At 44.7% G+C, this 22,809-nt stretch overlaps 2 protein-coding genes across 5 annotated transcripts in view; one reads left to right on the top strand and one right to left on the bottom strand.

Annotated features, from left to right (window-relative positions):
- LOC105472625 (bromodomain and WD repeat domain containing 1) overlaps positions 1-20,908 on the bottom strand; it is a 132,986-nt gene extending 112,078 nt beyond the window's left edge. The window contains exons 1-8 of one of the 4 annotated variants that reach the window (XM_011726051.2): positions 20,709-20,908; positions 20,507-20,565; positions 20,335-20,364; positions 20,111-20,170; positions 7,586-7,736; positions 5,434-5,532; positions 4,912-5,072; positions 3,282-3,503 (exon numbers count right to left, since the gene is read on the bottom strand). In XM_011726051.2, the coding sequence (XP_011724353.2) occupies positions 3,282-3,503; positions 4,912-5,072; positions 5,434-5,532; positions 7,586-7,736; positions 20,111-20,170; positions 20,335-20,364; positions 20,507-20,565; positions 20,709-20,757 (831 nt within the window). In that variant the 5' untranslated portion in view covers positions 20,758-20,908. Of the gene's footprint in view, positions 1-3,281; positions 3,504-4,911; positions 5,073-5,433; positions 5,533-7,585; positions 7,737-16,605; positions 16,670-20,110; positions 20,171-20,334; positions 20,371-20,506; positions 20,566-20,708 lie in introns of those variants that run through there. The other 3 variants (XM_071095725.1, XM_071095724.1, XM_071095726.1) reach the window with 3 other exon arrangements.
- A 237-nt stretch (positions 20,909-21,145) lies between these two features.
- Positions 21,146-22,213, top strand: LOC112425035 (uncharacterized). Its single transcript, XM_024790033.2, has one exon. It carries the CDS (start codon positions 21,161-21,163, stop codon positions 21,749-21,751), a length of 591 nt encoding a protein of 196 aa, XP_024645801.2. The 5' UTR covers positions 21,146-21,160; the 3' UTR covers positions 21,752-22,213.
- Positions 22,214-22,809: the final 596 nt, after the last annotated feature.

Consider the following 22,809-nt stretch of genomic DNA (forward strand, 5'->3'; position numbering starts at 1 on the left):
TATCTCAGCAAGGCGCCGTGGCTCAGGCTTGTAATTCCAGCATTTTGGGAGGTGGAGGAAAAAGGACTGCTTGATCCTAGGAATTCAAGAACAGCCTGGACACCATGGCTAGATTCCATCCCTATAAAAACTGTAAACAGCTGGGGTTGGTAGCACACACCTGTGGTCCTAGCTACTTGAGAGGTTGAGATGGGCAGACCTTGACACCAGGCTGAGGTTACAATGAGCCATGATCACACCACGGCACTCCGCCTGGGCCAAAAAAAACACGAAAAACAAAAACCACTATCTCAATTATAACTATCTTCATCCCATAATAGCTACTCACTCTCTTTTCTTTGAGAATATTAACTAGAAGAGAACAAAAGTCGCTTTTTATCACAAAAGTTCACACCAAATCCATTTAAGTGACCACTAATATATAGCCTAGGTGAATGTGCATAAAAAAATTGAACCACCACCAGTTTTAACCAAATTCTTTTTTTTTTTTTTTTTTTTTGAGACGGAGTCTCGCTCTGTCGCCCAGGCTGGAGTGCAGTGGCCGGATCTCGGCTCACTGCAAGCTCCGCCTCCCGGGTTCCCGCCATTCTCCTGCCTCAGCCTCCCGAGTAGCTGGGACTATAGGCGCCGCCACCTCGCCCGGCTAGTTTTTTTTTTGTATTTTTTAGTAGAGACGGGGTTTCACCGTGTTAGCCAGGATGGTCTCGATCTCCTGACCTCGTGATCCGCCTGTCTCGGCCTCCCAAAGTGCTGGGATTACAGGCTTGAGCCACCGCGCCCGGCCAGTTTTAACCAAATTCTAATGAGAGACACCAATGTGCCTTTAAAAGTCTTATAAATCAAAACAAAATAAAAGCCTTACAAATCATCTAACAATTTACTTCAGCCTAACCAAACATAAGTTTCAAAAAATGATAGAAAAGCACTGAAACAGTGTAGTAGGGACAGGACTTGGCCCACCCCCACTAACATGTTTCTCCATACGTGACCACTGACCACCAGACATTTTAGCACCATCCCCACTGGCCCATACTCACTGACCAGACTTTGTAAGCTGTCTAAAAATCTAAAACAAGCAGCATTCCGCCACGAATCCTACTCGGGAGAGTTAACTCTATTGCCCATATGTGCACAAGGCCAGGAGAAGGACCAATGCTAACCCTGAGCCTCATTGTAATACTAAAACCTTCACCTAGACGGGCTTATCTCCCCCTCTCATCATGCGACATATGTGTTAGCATGATTCTTTAGTACATCTGCACACCCTGCGCTCCACCCCACACATGTAATAACGTTCACCTACTTCATGAGTTTTGCACATCACCCTCCTTAAGACACGGCAAGGCATTCCCCTGGGGAGCCAGCCAGAGGACCCTTCTTCCTTCACTGTCTCACTTATTCCCAATGTTTCAGGCATAAGTTTCTTTTTTTTTTTTTTTTTTTTTTTTTTTTGAGACAGTCTCACTTTGTCACCCAGATTGAAATGTACTGGTGCGATCATGGCTCACTGCAGCGTCAACCTCCTGGCTCAAGCAATCCTCCCTCAACCTCAGGGTACTGAGACTACAGGCGTGTGCCACCTTGCCAAACTATTTCTGGGGTTGGGGGTAGTGTCTCGCTATGTTGCCCAGGCCAGGTCTCAAACCTGTGAGCTCAAGTGATCCTCCCACCTCAGCCTCCCTAAAGTGCTGGGATTACAGGCATGTGCCACTGCTAGGCACAAGTCTTAATAAGTCTCGGCATAAGTCTTAATAAATCTTGTCTGGGAAGTCTGCCCAGCCTCCTATTAATTTCTGTTACACTGAGAGCCAAGAACCCTGCACTAGTAAGAGCAACATTTTCTGTCCCTAACAACTAATGGATGTAAGGCAACGATCATCAGTGAGGAATACAGAAAAACACTAGACATTTTGTGCCTTCTGATGGAAGAACTTACACCTCAATGTGATCAATTTTCTATCAGTGATGAAATTCCCATACCCCCACCCCAGACATTTTGAATCAGAAACTTTGGGGGTAGTGCCTAACAATGTTTTAATCAAGCCCTCCAGGTGATTCTCATGCACATTAAAGAGAACCACTGCTCTAGATCCAATAACCAACTTAATAGAAATACAGAGGAACATATTAAACTACTCCAATAGGATACAACTGGCAACATCCAAACTGTGGGGAAACTATAGATAACCCAGGTCCTTCAACAGAGAAACTGCAAGATAATTTTTTTTAACTGCACACGTAGGTAAAATTCATATTTTAAGTTTCTTTAGTCTATAGCAACCAATTGTAACATGCAGGCTTTGTTTTGCTCCTGATTCAAACAACCTAAACAAAATACCACTTACGAGACAACTGGAAACTTGAACATCAATAAATAGTGTGATAATAGTGTTGTAGTTGTTTTAAAAAAGAATCTTTTCCTCCCATAACAGTTGCTATGAAAAAAGGGGGGAAGAGGAATCCTTATCTTTTAGAAATACAGAATGAAACATTTGCAGAAGAAATGATATAAAATCTAGGATTTGCTTTACGTACAAGATGAAGCAGTTAGGAAAGAACTGGCCATGGGCTGACAGATACATAGGAGTTTATACTATTCTGTCTACTCTGTATAGGTTCAAAATTATCCTCTGCTTATCGTGGAAAAAAACTTTAAATAATTAGGCACATTAAATCAACAAAGCGGCCGGGCGCGGTGGCTCCCGCCTGTCATCACAGCATTTAGAGAGGCCAAGCCAGGCAGGTCACTTGAGGTCAGGAGTTTGAGACCAGCCTGCCCAACATGGTGAAACCCCATCTCTACTAAAAATACAAAAATTAGCCAGGTATGGTGGTAGACACCTGTAATCCCAGCTATTTGGGAGGCTGAGGCACAAGAATCGCTTGAACCCGGGAGGCAGAGGTTGCAGCGAGCTGAGATCGCGCCACTGCACTCCAGCCTGGGCAACAGAGCAAGAGTCAGTCTCAAAAACAAAAAACAAAACCACCTTAGCAAAATCCACAAGTTTTAAAGTTGAAAAACAATCTATCATCAGTTTGCAACTGACAGTCATCCAGTTCAACCATAAACCCCAAAATATCAATAAGCCTTCATGTAAATATGTATTAGATCTTCATTTCATCAGCCTTCCATGATTTGTGGAAGTATGAATTATCATTTCTCTTACTTAAAATATATAGTTACTAATACACATCTTACTACTTCTCAATTCCAAAGAAACTGTTTTAAAGAAAAAGGTGAAAATATATATAGGAATGTGCCCACTAAGCTAAAAGTTTACCTGTAAAGATGTAATTGATCCTGTATGTCCTTGGAGCACAGCAACCGGGGCACAAGTTCGCAAGCACCACACTCTAATAATTTTATCACAGCTCCCCGCGGCAATCATTGTATTCTCATAGTTCACTGCCATATCTGAAATTTCTGCAGAATGACCTCTTAATGTAGATAACAAGCGGCCATTATGTGTTGACCAAATCTTTACCAAACAATCATCTGAACCCTAAGAAAAAAGATATCCAAAAATTAATGTTAGTACAGCAAATCTTTTAAATGATATTAAAAGAATACCTTTTATATGCCATCCAAATTAACTATCTTTAACTTCTCTCTTTCCAACTATAAAATACTTTGTTATTTATGTAATAAATTATGACTTACGGTCAGAACACTTATGGAATAACAGTATTTTTCTTTAAGGCAAAGAAAGTGTACACAAAAATACTGCCAAGTTATCATTTCTATGGGTCAGACTCCATTATCAATACTGTTTTCCCCCAAGTTCTCTGCAAAGTAAGAAGTCCAACTCAAAGTTCATGGCTCTCTTATATCAACTAACAATGGTTAAATGTTAGTCTAGGCCGGGTGCAGTGGCTCACGCCTGAAATCTCAACACTTTGGGAGGCTGATGCAGGCGGATCACAAGGTCAGGAGAACAAGACCATCCTGGGTAATGCAGTGAAACTTCACCTCTACTAAAAAATACAAAAAATTAGCCGGGCGTGGTGGCTGGCGCCTGTAGTCCCAGCTACTTGGGAGGCTGAGGCAGGAGAATGGCAAGAACCCAGGAGGCAGAGCTTGCAGTGAATCGAGACTGCGCCACTGCACTCCAGCCTGGGCGACAGAGCGAAACTCCATCTCAAAAAAAGAAAAGTCTATTCACACCAAGCTAAATAATGTGATGAATGTTGGAACAGATCTATACTTCATAGTGAGAAACAGGACTAAGTGGCAATCCCAAAAACAAACAAAAATGGTGGGAACAGCCTCCTCACAAACAACACAGTCTCAAGTTTACAGTACTAGCCAGCACCCATTCATTCAAGAAACACTTGATTATCTACTCTTGAATTGTACACCTGCAAAATCAAAGTTAAACTTCTCACCTATCCTAATTTACCCTTAAAACATTAAAATGATAAATTCCAAATTTTTTCAGATAGGTTTTTAATACTTACTTGAACACTAATGGGTTATTTTATAATCAACCCACTTTCCTGAACCAGCGGTTAATGTGAACATGAATCACTTGTAGAGGTCTGAGGAGCTTTTTATTTTGGGGGGTTTACAGTTAATACATATATTTAATTACAATGTAATCTAATTCAGTAAGTCTAGAATGTGCTAGAGGGAAAGTATTAGGTATGTCTATTTTTAAGCATCCTTAAATACCACATTTAAGAACAACTACTCTAAATCATTGTATCTCAAAACAGCACAGAGTCCTGACTATCTTCAGCTGACGCACTTATTAAAAATACGAATTCATGAGATCCACACCATACCTACTGAGTCAAAATCTCTGAGGATGGGAAACAGAAACTACATATTTTGTAAGATTTCCCAGATGATTCTGAAGCACACTGAAGTACTCTAGATGACACCAAATCAAGTTTAAAACGTTAACTCACTGTAAAGATTCTATGTCCTGTCCTATCAAATGCTACACAGTAAACAGCAGACAGATGTCCGAGAATCCTTCTGTGCATTTTTATATGCTGATACATAGTTCCTGGAAATGCTGTACTAAAAGTGGAACACCCTGTGAGTTGTTTTCCTCGATGTATCTCCACTAGGAAATAAAAACAATGAAAATGGTTAAGGGAGAGCCAATATGGAAAAATCTAAGAAAAACTCAAATAACAATTTCTAGAGGGTCACAAAAATCTATGTTCAAGAAACCCTAAGGACACAATTTCTTCCCAATTCTATTCTTCTATATTCACTAATACAGACTTCTTACTACAGTAAGATTCTTTTTTATTAACTTTATTTTTAGTAATTATTTTAACAATAATTTGATATTTGATACTTATTACTATCAAAACATTTCAACCAGTATTTCTTTTTAAATTTTAATACAGCATTTATAAAGGTTGTTGAGAAATGTAAAAAGAATTATTTCAGGCATCTCAAAGGCCAACCTTACTTACCAAGATTTGGTGGGGAACCATAATTCACTGGCATTTCAGGAGGTCTTCCTCTATGAAGAGCAGCAAAGGCAGAGCCCTTCCAAACTGTGTGCCTGCAGTCTTTAAAATGAATTTTAGATACACATAAAATCTTGAAAGTTAACCCCAAGAAAGATTTTATAGAATACTTACGTATATTGTAATAAACTGTTTATTCAACATTTTACCAACTAATATACTTTAACAGAAAAGCCCTGGAAGTTTATTAGACTATTTCTGAAGAAAAAGAAAATTAAGACATCTCAGATACAGCAGCAACAACAACTAACATTTGTGTAGCACTTTACAATTCACAAAGTGCTTTCAACATACATTAGCTCATTGAATCCTCACAACAACCCTGTGAGGTAGGTATTTTTGCCAATTTACAAGTGAGGTAACTGAGGCTCAAAGGTTCTAGGGCCTTTAAAGAGATCCACAGCAATGGTTGGTAAAGATGGACCAGAAAACCAGATCTTGACTCCAAGTCCCATTTCATGCCAAGTGTTTATTTTTCAATGTAGAATTATATCATACAATACTAAAGATAAAAGGTCTTACAACTGATCCAACTTTTCAAAAATGGAAGCTTTTATAAGGAAAAAGTTCTTTGATTTATATGAAAATTCATGACTTGTTCAGTTTTAAAATTAATTTGGCCAATACTGCCATGACTTTAGTCTCTCTCTTTAAGAAGTACTGATAAATTACATAGCTTTCCCTTCATTTTAGGATCACAGAAAATCCTCTACTGAAGAGCACATATGCAGGATCTGTGACTCTGAACACTAATTCAAAGTCCATCCCTCCTTGACCTACCAGCAAATGCACTAAGAAAAAAATGTCTGCTCTCCTCTATAGGAGATAGCAGAACATAGGGTTTTAAGCAGTCACACTGTGCCAGAAATTAGTTTCTTCATAACTCAGAGAAGAAAGGGAAGGCATCATACTAAACCTCTACTGAGCCTCGGGTGCCCCAAACTAACAGGCATATTGCATTTTACATGAACGGATTCATTTCCACTATCATGACCAAAGAGCAGTTACAAGGCATCCTCTTGGGGTACCAGTACAAAACAAATAGAGAATATGCCCCTACCCTAGGGCAGCTTGCTGAAGACTCTTCTAAGGTCTGGCCAGTTCTAAATCACTGCTCATCACAAAACAACGACATGGAGCTTGACACAAGTAAAGAAAACAAAGGAAAACAGGCTACCAATTAACTACCATATAACCAGCTAATTACAAAGTGAATAGGGACACAGAAGAGGAAGAATATAAACAGTTTCCTGATTAGTGCCACAGGGTGACATGGCTAGACCACTAAGAAACAACTAAACCTAACAAACCAGTCTGGCACGGAACTAAGAGGGAGGGGTGTTCTTTCTCAGTTAAGCTTTATACTGGTGGTGCATCTAAGAGATAGCATCACATCAGCAATAGCTCGTAATAAAAAATAATCATGGGATGAACTTGATGTATACTCAGGATCAGAAGAACCAACAATCTTTGCCCATTAGCAGTTTAGCCACATGTACACATAGATTATATCACATACATATACTTAGTCTGAGTCATATATACCAAGCTAACAGAAAAAGAATAGCAATTTCAAACATTTTGCTAGCACATAACTTTGCAAAAAAATTAAATTAGTAAAAAAAGAACCATGCAATTTTACATTTTTGGTGCTTGTTTTCAAGCTGCTACCAAATTTAGAAAATCACTTCCCTTTATAACAAAGGGCTTTCAGAAACTAAATATCAAATGAAATACTTCTAGCATTTAAAGAGTTTATTAGACACATACAGTTACATTCAATGAAGTTATGAGTGAGCTACAAAATGGAAAATTAAGAACTCACATTAATAAAACCTCAAACAACATCTCAGAATAAATTCAAGCTTTTTAGCTTAACATCTATATCTTTATCAACTTTTTAATGCAGAAGGACCCATTAAACACTTATGTAATAAAATTCAATGTTCTATGCTAAACGCAGAGAATTTTATAGTCCACAGCATGATTTATAGTTACATTATCACCTTTCTTCCACAATGCTTACATGACTTCACAATTATAATCATTATTAGGCTATGAATACAAAGCAGAACACTTCTTCAAATTAAGGTACCTTTTGCTGTACGTAGCAAAGACTGCCTTCCTGCACCAAGTAAAGAAGTGACTCTTGAAATACTGGGTGGAATTTCTTTATCCAACATAGGACCGATGCGCTGGCAGATTTGCAACAGATGATCAGGAGCCACATGCTTATTGGACAAGACCTAGTTGGAGAGCAAGTTTTAATGACAACAGTTTAATAATATCAAAAACTATTAAATACTTAGGGATAAGTCTGGCAAAATGTGAAAAGTATAAACTGAAAACTGTAAAACATGCTGAGAGAAATTAAAGACGACTTAAATAAGCAGTAAGCTGATCTACAGATTTGATCTACAGATTCAAAACTGTAACACTCAAAACTTCAGATTTTTTTGGTAGAAATTGACAATTTTGTTCTAAAATTTACATGCAAATGACCTGGCAAAGCACCTTTGAAAAAGAACAAAGGTTGCAGAGCTAACAAAACCTAATTTCAAGACTTGAAATCAAGACTTTATTCAAAATTGAGCTAACGGGGCCGGGCACGGTGACTCATACCTGTAATCTAAGCACTTTGGAAGGCCAAGGCAGGTGGATCACTTGAGGTCAGGAGTTCGAGACCCGCCTGACCAACATGGTGAAACCCCATCTCTACTAAAAATACAAAATTAGCCAGGCATGGTGGTACATGCCTGTATTCCCAGCTACTTGGGAGGCTGAGGCAGGAGAATCACTTGAACCCAGGAGGTGGACGGTGCAGTGAGCCAGGATCATGCCATTGCACTCTAGCCTGGGCAACAACAACAAAACTCCATCTCAAAAAAAAAAAAAAAAAAAATTATGCTAACTGGCCTGTAAGCGAAGCACACATCTTTGAAAGAGATGTTAAGATATCAAAGATCATACAAGACATCAATTAGTATCTAAATCATGGATAAGTGGTTCTCAACAATACACTAGGCAGTAAAAAACATTAATTCTTTCAGTAAGTATTGACAGCCAACTACGTGCCAGGAACCAAAAGTAGATATACCTATGGATGACTATAGACAATTACATGTCTCTCATAATTTTAAATGAAAAATAATCATTTATTTACTCCAATGTAAAAGATAAAAGATATCGCTCTCATCTCTACAATGAGAACAAGCTGGATAAACTTTAAAAAATGTATAAACCCATCACAGCTGAAAAAACAAAGGAAAGTCTATATTAACTAATCCCAGAAAGTACAAGCTTTTCTGGGAACAGAAAAGGGACTCAGGCCGGGCGTGGTGGCTCACGCTTGTAATCCCAACACTTTGGGAGGCCGAGGCAGATGGATCACTGGAGGTCAAGAGTTCAAGACCAGCCTGGCAGAAATGGTGAAACTCCATCTCTACTAAAAAGAAAAAACACAAAAAGTAGCTGGGTGTGGTGGTGGGCGCCTGTAATCCCAGCTACTTAGCAGGCTGAGGTATGAAATCACTTGAACCTGGGAGGCGGAGGTTGCAGTGAGCCAAGACCATGCCATAGCACTCACAGCCTGGGCAACAAGAGTGAAACTCCATCTCAAAAATAAATAAAGTTAAAGAAAAGGGACTCATAGCTGCTTTCATCCGTAGCAGAGAGGCAGGAAGAACTGACCTCAGACAAGAATAAGAAAAAACCACTCAAACCTCTAACAAACTTAATGACCACTTGTAGCCAGCATGACTGATCAGAATCCTAAGGAGCTTCAGCTACAGTGAGTCTGCACACCTACCACAATTTTTTCCCATAGGCCTTCACCAACTGCATAGGGCCCAAACACTAAAGCCAGGGCAGCCCTGGAAGAAACCTTACATTCCAAATGCACTGCGGAGGCCCTCCTAAGGCTAGAGATAGAACAACAGGGTGGAGAATGATGTCTTCTGACACGGAAAGCCTAGAGCAGGACCACAAAGCGGAGCGAACTCTGTAGCAACCTAAAAAGTTGGCAGTCAGGTACAAAGTAGAACAAGACCTCACAAAGTTCGGAAAGGTGGCAACTCCGATATAAAAAATAAGACACCTCAGGAATTTCACGAGGGCCAAATGTCAAACTCTGCTGGAAGGGAAAGTCTTGATGCCACCCTCAAAGCATGCAAAGCCGGTGATTAACTGAATTTAACAAAGCTCAGAGATGATCAATTACAAATTAGACTGACCCTGTCTCACATACTAACTGCTTGAGAAAAGCGCACCTCTTTACCACGGGTAAATACATTACTGCAGCCTCTACTCTTTTTACACAAAAAGTTACAGCATACCTCAAAAAATGATGAGATACACAACAAAGCTAGATATGTGTGTGATCCATGGTCAAGAGGGGAAATGGTCAATAGAAGCAGACCTAAAGATGACCCAGATGTTCAAAAATGCTTAGTTGTTATTTCTTCAAACTACTTCTCCCCTCTGTCCTTTCCACTTGGGACTTTAATTATACATTAAACTATTTGATATCATACCACTTATTCAAAAAGCTCAGAGAACCTAAGCAAAATAAATGCAAAGAAAACCACCTAGGTGCACATGTGAAAGGCAGCTTCTGACATGCCCTCTAATAGTGCCCAAAACTCTTGATAGTCACAGACTTGTGAAATACCTCCCCTCAGTTACTTCCGAATACAGTAACATCGAGAGGATACTACTTCTATGATTATGTTACAATTGTGACTTCCCTCTTGCTAAGACTCTACTGCCTTGTCAGCTTTCATCTTTTGATAACTCAAGCTACCACACTGGAAAGACCAAAAGGGCGAGAAACTGAGGGTGGCCAATAGTCAGGTAGAAACTGAGGCCCTCAGTCAAACAACCCTCCAGGAACTGAATCCTGCCAAAACTACATGAGCTTGGAAGCCTATTCCTCCCCCGTCAAGCCTTCAGCTAAAACCCCAGCTCTGCCAACATTGACTGCACCTTCAGAGAAAAGGAGACAGAGAACCCATCTGAGCTGTGTCTGGACCACTGACTTACAGGAACTGGCAGATAATAACAAATCAGTGCAGTTTTAAGCAGCTAAATGTTGGGGTAATTTGTTATACGGCAATAGATCATGACTACAGGACAACATAGTAAAACTGCTGAAAATCAAAGACAAATAAAAATCTTAAAAGCAACCAGACCAAAAAAACATTATTTTCAAAGGAGCAATAACAAGACTGCTAAATTTTCAACATTAAGGAAGGCATAAGGTAGTAGGACATCTTTAATGTGCTAAAAAAAAAAAAAAGACTACGAACCAGAATTCCATAGCTACTGAAGTCACTCTCAATAAACCTTTGTGTGTGTGTGTGTTTTTTTTTTTTTGGAGACAGTCTTGCTCCGTCGCCCAGGCTGGAGTGCAGTGGCCCCAATCCTGGATCACTGCAACTTCCACCTCCCAGGTTGAAGCAATTCTCCTGCCTCAGCCTCCCAAGTAGCTGGGATTACAAGCACACGCCACCACACCCAGCTAATTTTTGTATTTTTGTAGAGAAGTGGTTTCACCATGTTGGTCAGGCTGGTCTTGAACTCCTGACTCAGATGATCCACCTGCCTCGGCCTCCCAAAGTGCTGGGATTACAGGCGTGAGCCACCAAGCCCAGCCAAACCTTCATTAAAAGAAATAACAAAGTAAGTTCTGCAGACAGAATAAAAATTACCACAAATAGATCCCACGGAACTGGAGGAAGAAATTTAAAATACCAGAAAAGATGTATAGGTAGGTAAGCAAATGAATATTGACTTTAAAACAACATTAATAACATCTTGAAATTTTTATAATACATGAAGTAAGGCCAGGCTGAGAGCAGCGGCTCAGACTTGTAATTCCAGCACTTTGGAAAGCCGAGGTGGGCGGATCACCTGAGGTCAGGAGTTCAAGACCAGCTTGCTACCATGGTGAAACCCCACCTCTACTAAAAATACAAAAATTAGCCAGACATGGTGCCACATGCCTGTAATCCCAGCTACTTGGGAGGCTGAGGCACAAGAATCACTTGAATCTGGGAGGTGAAAGTTGCAGTGATCGGAGGTCGCACCACTGCACTCATGCCTAGGCGACAGAGTGAGATCCCGTCTTAAAAAAATAAATAAAATTAGTAAGGCCAGGCAGGCGGATCACTTGAGGCCAGGAGTCCAAAACCAGCCTGGGCAACATGGCAAAACCTCATCTCTACTAAAAATACAGAAAATAGCTGGGTGTGGTGGCATGCTCCTGCAATTCCAGCTACTTGGGAGGCTGAGGCAGGAGAATCACTTGAACCCAAAAGACAAAGGTTGCAGTGAGCCGAGATCACACCACCACACTCCACCCTGCACAACAGAGTGAGACTCCGTCTCAAAAAAAATGATTACTAGCTCAATAATTATTACAAGATGGTGACAACTAACAGTTATAACTTCATTTATTTGGGAAGTGGCAAAGGAACTAATTTAATGTATACTGGTAATGTATATTGAAACCTCTGGGGAAACCACCAAAAGAATAATAAAAGGATATATAACTAAAAAGAAATAAAGAGGGCTGGGCACAGTGGCTCATGCCTGTAATCCCAGCACTTTGGGAGGCCAAGGCGGGCGGATCACGAGGTCAGGAGATTGAGACCATCCTGGCTAATACGGTGAAACCCTGTCTCTACTAAAAATATAAAAAATTAGCCGGGCGTGGTGGCGGCGCCTGTAGTCCCAGCTACTCGGGAGGCTGAGGCAGGAGAATGGTGTGAACGCAGGAGGCGGAGCTTGCCGTGAGCCGAGATCTCGCCACTGCACTCCAGCCTGGGCAACAGAGTGAGACTCCGTCTCAAAAAAAGAAAGAAAAAAAGAAATAAAGAGGCCAGGTGCGGTGACTCACACCTGTAATCCTAGCACTATGGGAAGCCAAAACAGGTGGATCACGAAAGGTCAGGAGTTCAAGACCAGCCTGGTGAATGTGGTGAAACCCCGTTTCTACTAAAAATACAAAGATTAGCCGGGCATGGTAGCAGGCGCCTGTAATCTCAGCTACATTGGAGGCTGTGGCAGGAGAATCACTTGAGCACGGGAGGCAGAGGTTGCAGTAAGCCAAAATCACGCCACTGCACCCCAACCTGGGCAACAGAGCAAGACTCCATCTCAAAAAAAAAAAAAAAAAAAAAAAAAAAAAAAAAAACCAAAGAGTTATTTAAAAAAAGAAAGAAGGAATACTTAGTCCACTTTGGGAGGCTGAGGAGGGCCGATCACTTGCTCAGGAGTTCCAGACCAGCCTGGGCAACGTGACAAAACCCTACCTCTACAAAAAAATAGCCAGGTATGGAGGTGCGTGCCTGTGGTTCCAGCTACTCAGGAGACTAAGGCTGGAAGACGGCTTGAGCCCAAGAGGCTGAGGCTGCAGTGAGCCGTGATCATGTCACTGTACTTCAGTCTGGGTGACAGAGTGAGACCCTGTCTCAAAAAAAAAAAAAAAAGAATAAGTAGAATACTTTTGACGTTTTCGAAATCTTGCTGTCATCTTAAAATAATACTTGATTAATCAAAAAAAAAGTGAGAGAAGGAATAAAGAAGAAATGAGATAAAGAACAGGTAGACTTAAACCCAATTACGTTTAAGTAATTACGTTAAATACAAATAAGCAAGGCACAGTGGCTCACACCTATAATCCCTGCACTTTGGGAGGCCAAGGCCGGAGGACTGCCTGAGTCCAAGAGTTCAAGATAAGCCTAGGCCACATAGTGAGACACTGGCTCTACAAAAAAAAATTTTTTTTAATTAGCCGGCCATGATGGCACACATCTATAGTCTCAGCTACTCAGGAGGCTGAACCCAGGAGGTCAGAGCTACAGTGTGCCATGATCATGCCACTGCACTCCACCCTGGGCAACAAAGTGAGAACTTGTCTGGAAAACAAAACAAAACAAAAATACAAATGACCAAAACATCACTGAAAGAAGGCACATAAAACTACAAGCTGTTTAGAGGAGACAAATTTTAAATATGTGAACACAGAAAGGTTGAAAGGAAAAGGACAGAAAAAGATACACTGTGCCATCACTAACCAAAAGAAAGTAGGCGTGGCCATCTTAATGTAAGGCAAAGTAGATAGGAAGGCAAGAAGATTATGATGAATAAAGTATTTTTTAATATTTAAGGTCAATTCAATAGGAAAACAAAAATCCTAAATTTGAATGTACCTAATAACAGTTTCAAAAAGCACAAAAAGAGCGATAAATCCAGAATCACATTTGGAGCTCTTGTTTTTGTTTTTTTGTTTTGAGCTATCTTGCTCTGTCACCCAGGCTGGAGTGCAGTGGCGCAATCTCCGCCCGCTGAAACCTCCGCCTCCCGGGTTCAAGCAATTCTTCTGCCTCAGCCTCCCAAGTAGCTGGGACTACAAACATGGACCACCATGCCTGGTTAATTTTTGTATTTTTAGTAGAGACAGGGTCTCACCAGGTTGGTCAGGCTGGTCTTGAACTCCTGACCTCAAGTGATCTGCCCGCCTGGCCTCCCAAAGTGCTGGGATTAAAGGCGTGAGCCACCACATCCTGCTGTAGTTGGGAGATTTTACCAAATCTTTCTCAGGAATCAATACAGTAAGCTAGCAAAAATTCCTAAGGAGACACATGATCCAAAAATACACAAATCACTCAACTTTTATCCCTTAGATACAAATAACTTCTTGTTGGGTGAGCCTATGGAAACTAGTAACTACTGTTTTTTAAGGTAGCACAGTCAGCCAGGCACAGTAGTTCACACCTGTAATCCCAGCACTTTGGGAGGCCAAGGTGGGTGGATCACCTGAGGTCAGGATTTTGAGACTCCAGCCTGACCAATATGGTCAAACCCCATCTCTACTAAAAATACAAAAATTAGGCCTGGTGCGGTGGCTCACGTCTGTCATCCCAGGACTTTGGGAGGCTGAGGTGGGTGGATCACAAGGTCAAGAGATCGAGACCACACTGGCCAACATGGTGAAACCCCGTATCTACTAAAAATACAAAAATTAGCCGGGCGTGGTGGCATGCGCCTGTAGTCCCAGCTACTCAGGAGGCTGAGGTAGGAGAATTGCTTGAACCCAGGAGGCGGAGGTTGCAGTGGGCCAAGATTGTGCCATTGCACTCCAGCCTGGCAACAGAGCGAGACTCCATCTAAAAAAATAAAAAATTTTTTTAAATACAAAAATTAGCTGGGCATAATCCCATGCACCTGTAGGCCCAGCTACTCGGGAGGCTGAGACAGGAGAACTGCCCCAGGAGGCAGGGGTTGCAGTGAGCCCGGTGGCACCACTTCACTCCAGCCTGGGCGACAGCACAAGACTCTGTCTAGAAAAGGAAAAAAAAAAAAAAACCTTATCTGGGTGTGGCTATGCACTCCTGTAGTCCCAGCTACTTGGGACACTGAGGCAGGAGGATCACCTGTGCCCCACGAGTTTGAGGTTGCAGTGAGCCATTCATTACCGTGCCACTGCAGTCCAGCCTGGGCAACAAGAGACCAGAACTCACAAAAAAAAAAAAAAAAAGAATTGAGACTAGTTACCTTTTTTTTTTTTTTTTTTTTTGAGACGGAGTCTCATTCTGTCACTAGGCTGGAGTGCAGTGGCACAATCTTGGCTCACTGCAACCTCCACCTCCTGGGTTCAAGTGATTCTCCTGCCTAATCCCATTATTATTTAGTTTTCACAGTGGAACTCTAAAGACCCTTCATCCTGAGGGTAGCTAATTTCTTTCCTCTACAGATTCTGTATTGTGATTGACTATAGAGATCTATCATTCTATAAGTATTTCATTTGTAACCTGGGGACACTTGATGATGGCAGTGTGACTGATGAGATACAGTCTAGCAATACAGCAGTGCAGGTAGAGACTAGAAACTTGGGAGCTGGACAAGGAGGCTCACACCTGTAAACCAAGGTTTTGTAAAATTTTTTTCCACAGATGTGGTATTGCTTATGTTGCCCAGGCTGCTCTCAAACCCCTGGCACTAAGTGATCCTCCCACCTCAGACTCTCCAGTCTCTGTATAGCCTTAGTCACCCCACATGGCTTCAATTCTTATATAAAGCAAAAGTAGGCCTGGCAAGGTGACTCATGCCTGTAATCCCAGCACTTTGGGAGGCCAAGGCAGGTGATCACTGAAGGTCAGGAGTTCAAGACTAGCTGGGCCAACATGGTGAAACCCCGTCTCTACTAAAAATACAAAAAGTAGCCAGGCATAGAGGTACATGTCTGTAATCCCAGCTACTCAAGAGGCTGAGGCAGGAGAACTGCATGAACCTGGGAGGTAGAGGTTGCAGTGAGCCAAGATCATACCACTGCACTCCAGCTTGGGTGACAGAGTGACACCCTGTCTCAAAAAAAAAAAAAAAAAAAGAAGCAAAAGTACCAAAAATACTCTTGCCCCTAAATACAGGTTGGAATAACAGCATGGTCACAAGTTTAAGATAAATTGTGGCTTTATAAACACTAATACTAGAATCATCTAAAACGCTTTTAAAAATACCGATGTCCAGTCCCACCGCAAAAATTCTGATTTAACTGGTTTGGGGCATACTATGGACAACCAGATTTTATAAACCTCCCAGATGATTCTAATCCGAAGATGAAAACCACTGAGAAAAAGGAACAAGTTAACACCATGAGGAACAATGAGACAAATACAGAAAATACAGAATGTAAAACATTCTACAGGATAAATGATTCGGTCTCCAGTAAATCAATGACACAGAAACAAGACTATTCAAGATAAGAAGAGATTGAAGATAATCAGGGCAGGGGCCGGGTGTGGTGAATCACGCCTATAATCCCAGCACTTTGGGAGGCTGAGGCGGGCAAGTCACAAGGTCAAGAGATGGAGACCATCCTGGCCCACATGGTGAAACCCCGTCTCTACTAAAAATACAAAACTTAGCTGGGCGTGGTGGTGCGTACCTATAGTCCCAGCTACTTGGGAGGCTGAGGCAGGAGAATCGTTTGAACCCGGGAGGCGGACGTTGCAGTGAGCCGAGATCGTGCCACTGCACTCCAGCCTGCCGATAGAGTGAGACTCCATCTCAAAAAAACAGAACAAAAATCAGGGCAGGTGTGGTGGCTCACACCTGTAATTCCAACTTTGGCAGGAGCATTTGAGACCAGCCTGGACAACATAGTGAGTCTTCTTCTCTAGGAAAAAAAAAAAAAAAAAAACCTTAGCCAGGTGTGGTGGCACATGCCTGTGGTCCCAGCTACTCAGGAGGCGGAGGGCTGAGGTGGGAAGATTGCTTGAGCCTGGGAAATGGAGGTTTCAGTGAGCTGTGATCATACCACTGCACCCCAGCCCGGGTAACAGAGTGAGACCCAGTGTGGGGCGGGGAGAGAAATCAATCAGTGCATGTATGGACCTTGTCTGAAGACTAAATAAAACTAATTGTAAAAAGACACCTAGGGAACAAAAAGAAAATCTGGATATGGACTCTCTGATATTGGCACTTGATGGCATAATAAGGAGTCCTTATTTTTTAGAGAAGAACTCCGACAAATTTAGAGATGAAATGTAGTGTCTGGAATTTGCCTTAAAACATTTCAGGCCGGGCGCGGTGGCTCAAGCCTGTAATCCCAGCACTTTGGGAGGCCGAGGCGGGTGGATCACGAGGTCAGGAGATCGAGACTATCCTGGCTAACATGGTGAAACCCCGTCTCTACTAAAAATACAAAAAACTAGCCGGGCGTGGTGGCGGGCGCCTGTAGTCTCAGCTACTTGGGAGGCTGAGGCGGGAGAATGGCGTGAACCCGGGAGGCGGAGCTTGCAGTGAGCCGAGATCACGCCACTGCACTCCAGCCTGGGAGACACAGCGAGACTCCGTCTCAAAAAAAAAAAAAAAAAAAAAAAAAAAAAAAAAAAAAACATTTCAACACATTAACCAATGAAATGAACGACTTTCTGGAATTTGCTTAAAAACAAGTTGGAAAACAGGCACCTAATGGGTGGGTCATTATTTTATTGCTTTTGTTTGAAGATTTCCATTGATAATTTATTAAAACATATGTATACCTCAAACAAAAACCAAAGTAAATATAGCAAGTTAGTTATGTTCAAAATCCAAATTTGTTGGCCAGGTGCAGTGGCTCACGCCTGTAATCCCAGCACTTTGGGACGCAGAAGCGGGCAGACCACCTGAAGTCAGGAGTTCAAGACCAGCCTGGCAACATGGTGAAACCCCTTCTCTACTAAAAATACAAAAATTAGCCAGGTGCCTGCAATCCCAGCTACTCAGGAGGCTGAGGCAAAAGGATCACTTGAACCCAGAAGGCAGAGGTTGCAGTGAGCCAAGGTTGCTCCTCAAACCAGACAGTCTCAAAAAAAATAATAATTCAAATTTGTTGCTGGTATAGAGGGGTGCATTATATTATTCTCATCTGTGTACATTTGAAATAACTTTGTTGTTGCTTTTGTTTTCAGACAGGGTCTCGCTCACCTAGGCTGGAGCACAGTGGCTTGAACAGAGCTCACTGCATCCTTGACCTCACTTCAGGAAGGTCTGGAACTCCTGGCCTCAAGCGTCCCACCAAAGTGCTGGAATTACAGGTGCAAGCACCACAGCTGGCCTGGAATACTTCTTAATAAGATATTTCTAAAAGACTTTGAAAGTTTAGAAGGTATATATATACCATTAACAAAAGAATAATTCTCTACACAGGAAGCTCATCATCATTTAGTCCTGGGGGACTGGAGGACAGAGAGGAAGGTAAAAAGAAAGGATACCCACCAGACAGACCAAATCAGGGAGGCAATAAGAGATGCCATATGTCACAGCCAAATCACAGCCGTATTATCACAGAATTTAAATGACTTTAAACAACAGTAAGTAGGGTTTTAAGCAATTCTAGCAACAAAAGCCAAAAATCTTATATAAATTTTTTTGGTTTTTTGTTTTGGTTTTTTTAAGAAACTAGGCCTTGCTCCATCTCCCAGGCTGGAGTGCAGTGGCAGGAGGATAGTTCAATGCAGCCTCAAACTCGCAGAGTCAAGTGATCCTTCCGCCTCAGCCTCTGAAATAGCTGGGACTCACAGGCACGCACCACCACATCCGCCTAATTTTTCTGTTACTTATTTTTTGTGGAGGCAGAGTTGGTCTGGAACTCCTGGCCTCAAGTGCTCCTCCCACCTCGGCCTCCTAATGTGCTGGGATTGCAGCTATGAGCCACTGCACCCAGCCCCTATAAATGTATTTTAAAAGTAACTTTTCCAGTAGTTACAGCACTACATTTCTTTCAAGTTATTTTCTCTCAGGTAGCACGACTACAGCATCATAACCAACAATGCTTTTCCGCTTCACCGATAAAGCTATATTATCCGTGGAGAAAACTAAAAGAGGGCGTCCTTTAAATGTTTCCTCAACGTTTACAAAAAAACTATCTCAAAATGTCAAACTCAAGAAAACAAATTGCCATCATCAGAATTTCTATAACTCATTCTCTTGAAAACATCCACTTTTAAGTGTTTACTTCAAAATCTAAGAAGGCAAATATTAAAATTACTTGCTACTTGCACCAGGCTTCAAGTTTTAACTGCTCACGAAAATAACATATCCTCTGGTTTCTTTTGTTGTCTCTAATTCAAAACCGGTAATCTTCTAAAACTGATTTTTCTTCTTTTCACTTGCTACCATACTCTACCGCTTAAGGGTTACAGGTCTTCAAACTGTGGTAAAAGATCACTCAGAAGCTCTTTTCCCTCTCAATTGTTTTCCTTATACAAGATGCTGAACATGGCCTGGCAATCAACGAATTTCCTTTGTCCTAATAACGAAATGGCAAAAATACATTCCTGAAAAATGTCTCCAGTAAAAACAAACGAATCCCTGCAACTGCTGTTAACTACAGATAAAAGCAAGTTATATAGAGATATTAACCAGGTTCACAAAAGAAATGAGACTGTAATGCACGATTAACAGAGCTCAAAAAAAAGTGTCTATTTAAAGCACTTTATTATCTACAGCAAGATCAGAGTGAAACTCATCAATCAACTTTCTACGGCGTTCAACAAATATTGTACAGGAGAAAAGAGCACAAGTATTACAGTAGCATATTCACACAGCTGCAAGATTTTTATGACGCTGCTGCGGACAAAACAAAAAATAAGCTCAACACAAGAACATTTCTCCACCTTCAGAGACTAATGATTCTATTCCTGAGGAACAAGTGGGGGACAGACCCGGGCGGGACAAGACACGAGAGGCCAATCAGAGCGCGAGTTACAAGCGCGGTGGAGAGGGGGGGAGCGGATGAAACCGCCCCGTTGAATGGCTGGCTGCGCACGCCACACCCCGCAGAGGCGGCCGCACCTGGAGCCCCACCCCTGCCGCAGGACCTCCGCGAGTCGCCCCCACCGCTCCGCCCCGCGCCGCCCCCCATGACTGTTTCCTGCCAAAACAAACCTGGCCGCCTCAAAAACAAAACAGAATATTCAGCGGGGAAGGCAGCTGTCCTGGGGCCGCCCTCCAGTGCGGCTCACACTTTGCACTCCACGGGCCGGGGTCCCCACGAGGGGAAGGGGAAAGGGCAGGGGCAGGGGCGGGGGGCGGTGCACGGAGAACCCGGGGAGCAAACGTGCCCAATGCTCACCAACTCCTCGTAGCTCCTGTTGTGCTCGTTGCCCTCCCAGTCCAACCTCTTCGGCAACAACTGGAAAGACACGAAACGCACACGAGTGACCACCGCTCCGGCGCGGGGCGGGCGGGGGGCGCGGGGCGGGCGGGGGGCGCGGGCGAGCATCCCTCAGGGCAAGGTCGGGAGGAGGGACGCGAGGGAGCGCGGGGACGGGCGCGCGGGGACGGGCGGGCACAGACCTGGTACTGCTCCAGCTCCTGCACCAGCACCTGCGGCCGAGAGACGCGCGGTCAGGGGTGGGGCCGGGCCCGGGGCGCGCCCGCTTCACCCCCGCCCTCCACCCGCGACCCCCGGCGGCGGAGGGGACACCGGGGACGCCAAGTCCGCAGCCGCCCGCGGGCCCGCACTCACCTGGGCCGCTCTCCGACACGGGCCCGCCGATAGGTACCGGGCGATGAGGAAGTACAGCTCTGCGGGAAGACAGGGAGTTGGGTCAAGCCCGGGCAGGGAGGGGACGGGGCCCGGGACCGGGACGGGGTCGGGGCCGGGGGAGCCGGGGAAGCCGAAGCAGCTGGGAGCGCCAGGACGGGGGTGGCACGGCCTCGCGTCTTACCCGACTCGATGAGAGGCACCGGGCGTCGGGCGGACGAGGGCTCCGCCATGGCCGGACACGGGGCGGGAGGCGGGAGCGAGCGAGCGAGCGGAGCGTGTAGGCCGCGCCGAGGCCTGACCGGGCTGGCGTCCCCTCTCCTCAGGCGCGCGCCGCCGCCGCCGCCGCCGCCGCTGCCGCCGCCATGCCGTGCGCGCCTCCTGGTCCGACGCCTCCGCGGGGGAGGAAGTAGTGCCTCACAGGAGACGGAAAGTAGTCCCTCCGTGGGGGGCGGGGGCCTCGGCGCCAAGGGAGGACTGGAGCTTGCGTCCCGCCCGGGAAGGCGAGCCTCGCTCCGCTGTCTGTCTCCGGGGACTCGATGAGGAGAAAGTGACGCGGGGGTAAAGACCTGGGCGCCCAGGGTAGCGGCGGCGAGTGGGGGAGGGGAGGGCGCGTGGCCCGGATCCCTGCGCGCGATGAGGCGGCCGCCCAGGCTTTGTGAGGCGGCGACGCGACGCCGGGCGGTCCAGCAGCGTGCGGGTACTGGGGGCGGAAGCGCGGCCGCCGGAGGGGGCGAGTCACCGCCGCCCCCCGCGGGACCTGGGTCCTCTACGCGGGACCGCAAGGGCCCCGAGCCGCGGTTCTGCAGGGTCGCCCGCTCCGGGTCGCTCGGAAGGGTGACTTCACGAACCGGTCGTCTAGGGCCAGCGCGTTTTGCCCCCCACGATAGACTTCCAGGACGCGAAAGCTTTGAAAGTGAGGATTGGCTCGCCGCGCCTCCCGCACGGGGGAACGCCGCCCGGACCCGCGAGCCTAGGGCGGGGGCCTCGGATACCGGCGTTGCCGGAGCGTCTGCGGCGCTGAAGGCCGCCGAGACCCAGCCGCAGCCCCCAGAAGCCGGCAGCCTGGTAGAAAATTACATAAAATGCAGCGCTTCGCCGAGGGGGTGCGAGTCGGGGGAGCAGCGCGCAGCTGCGGCTGACGGCTGGGCCGGATCCGTCCAGGCATGGACAGGAAAACGGGATTGCGGGGAGAAGGCGGTGCAACGGGCCGCAGACCCTCCCTGAGAAGAGAAGCCGGAAACTCGGGAGCCATGTGTAGTTAGAATCCTCTTGGAAGACTAGTAGACGTGAGGTTGGAGAGGTGGACGAGGACCAGAGAATTCCCTTGTCTTGCCAGGCTTCTGACCTAACTGTATGAGTTTCCTCAGCGCATCCAGCCTGCCCTGCTCTGGCCCCTAAAGTACAGCGGTGACCCTAAATGGTGTCCCTGCCTTCCTGGAGTGCGCGTTAACGTTCTGATTCTTACTCATGGCAATAACCCACACACCACATAGAGGTTAAATGTGGTTCAGGTCAGACTCTGGGGCAGGACTCACTGCCTGCACCTTGTCTTGGCTCCACCAGCTTGACCTTGAGCAAGTCACAACCTGTGGGTCTCAGTTTTCCTTACCAGTAAACCGTAGATAATTCCTCACTAGTAAACACAATATTTGTGCCTGCCTCATAAAGTGGTGAGGATTTAATGAATTAATGTGTTCCTGGCATATAGTAAGCACCGTATACAGTTGGCTTTTATTTACACCAAATAGCAAAAGCTTTTTTTTTTTTTTTTTTTTTTTTCTTGAGACAGGGTCTTGCTCTGTCGCCCAGGCTGGAGTGCAGTGGTGTGATCTCACCTCACTGCAGCCTCAGCCTCCCGAGTAGCTGGAATTGCAGACACGTGCCACCACGTCCGGCTAATTTTTATATTTTTAGTAGAGACGGGGGTTTCACCGTGTTGGCCAGGCTGGTCTCGAACTCCTGGCCTCAGGTTATCCACCCGCCTCGGCCTGCCGAAGTGCTGAAGATTACAGGCGTGAGAGCCAACGCGCCTGGCCAAAAGCTTTTATATGTATTTATAAATAGATACAGATACCTGTAAGGCTGTCCAGGCGCGGTGGCTCACACCTGTAATCCCAGCACTTTGGGAGGCCAAGGCGGGCGGATCATGAGGTCAGGAAATCAAGACCATCCTGGCCAACATGGTGAAACCCCGTCTCTACTAAAAATACAAAATGTTAGCCACCTGCGGGGGTGCGCGCCTGTAGTCCAAGCTGCTTAAGAGGCTGACGCAGAATTGCTTG

This window comes from Macaca nemestrina, chromosome 4 (assembly GCF_043159975.1).
Source record: "Macaca nemestrina isolate mMacNem1 chromosome 4, mMacNem.hap1, whole genome shotgun sequence".
Classification (NCBI taxonomy): domain Eukaryota; kingdom Metazoa; phylum Chordata; class Mammalia; order Primates; family Cercopithecidae; genus Macaca; species Macaca nemestrina.

What these genes read in the sequence shown, in the direction of transcription:
- LOC112425035 (XM_024790033.2), top strand. Translation starts at nt 21,161, where the DNA reads ATGAGGCGGCCGCCCAGGCTTTGTGAGGCGGCGACGCGACGCCGGGCG.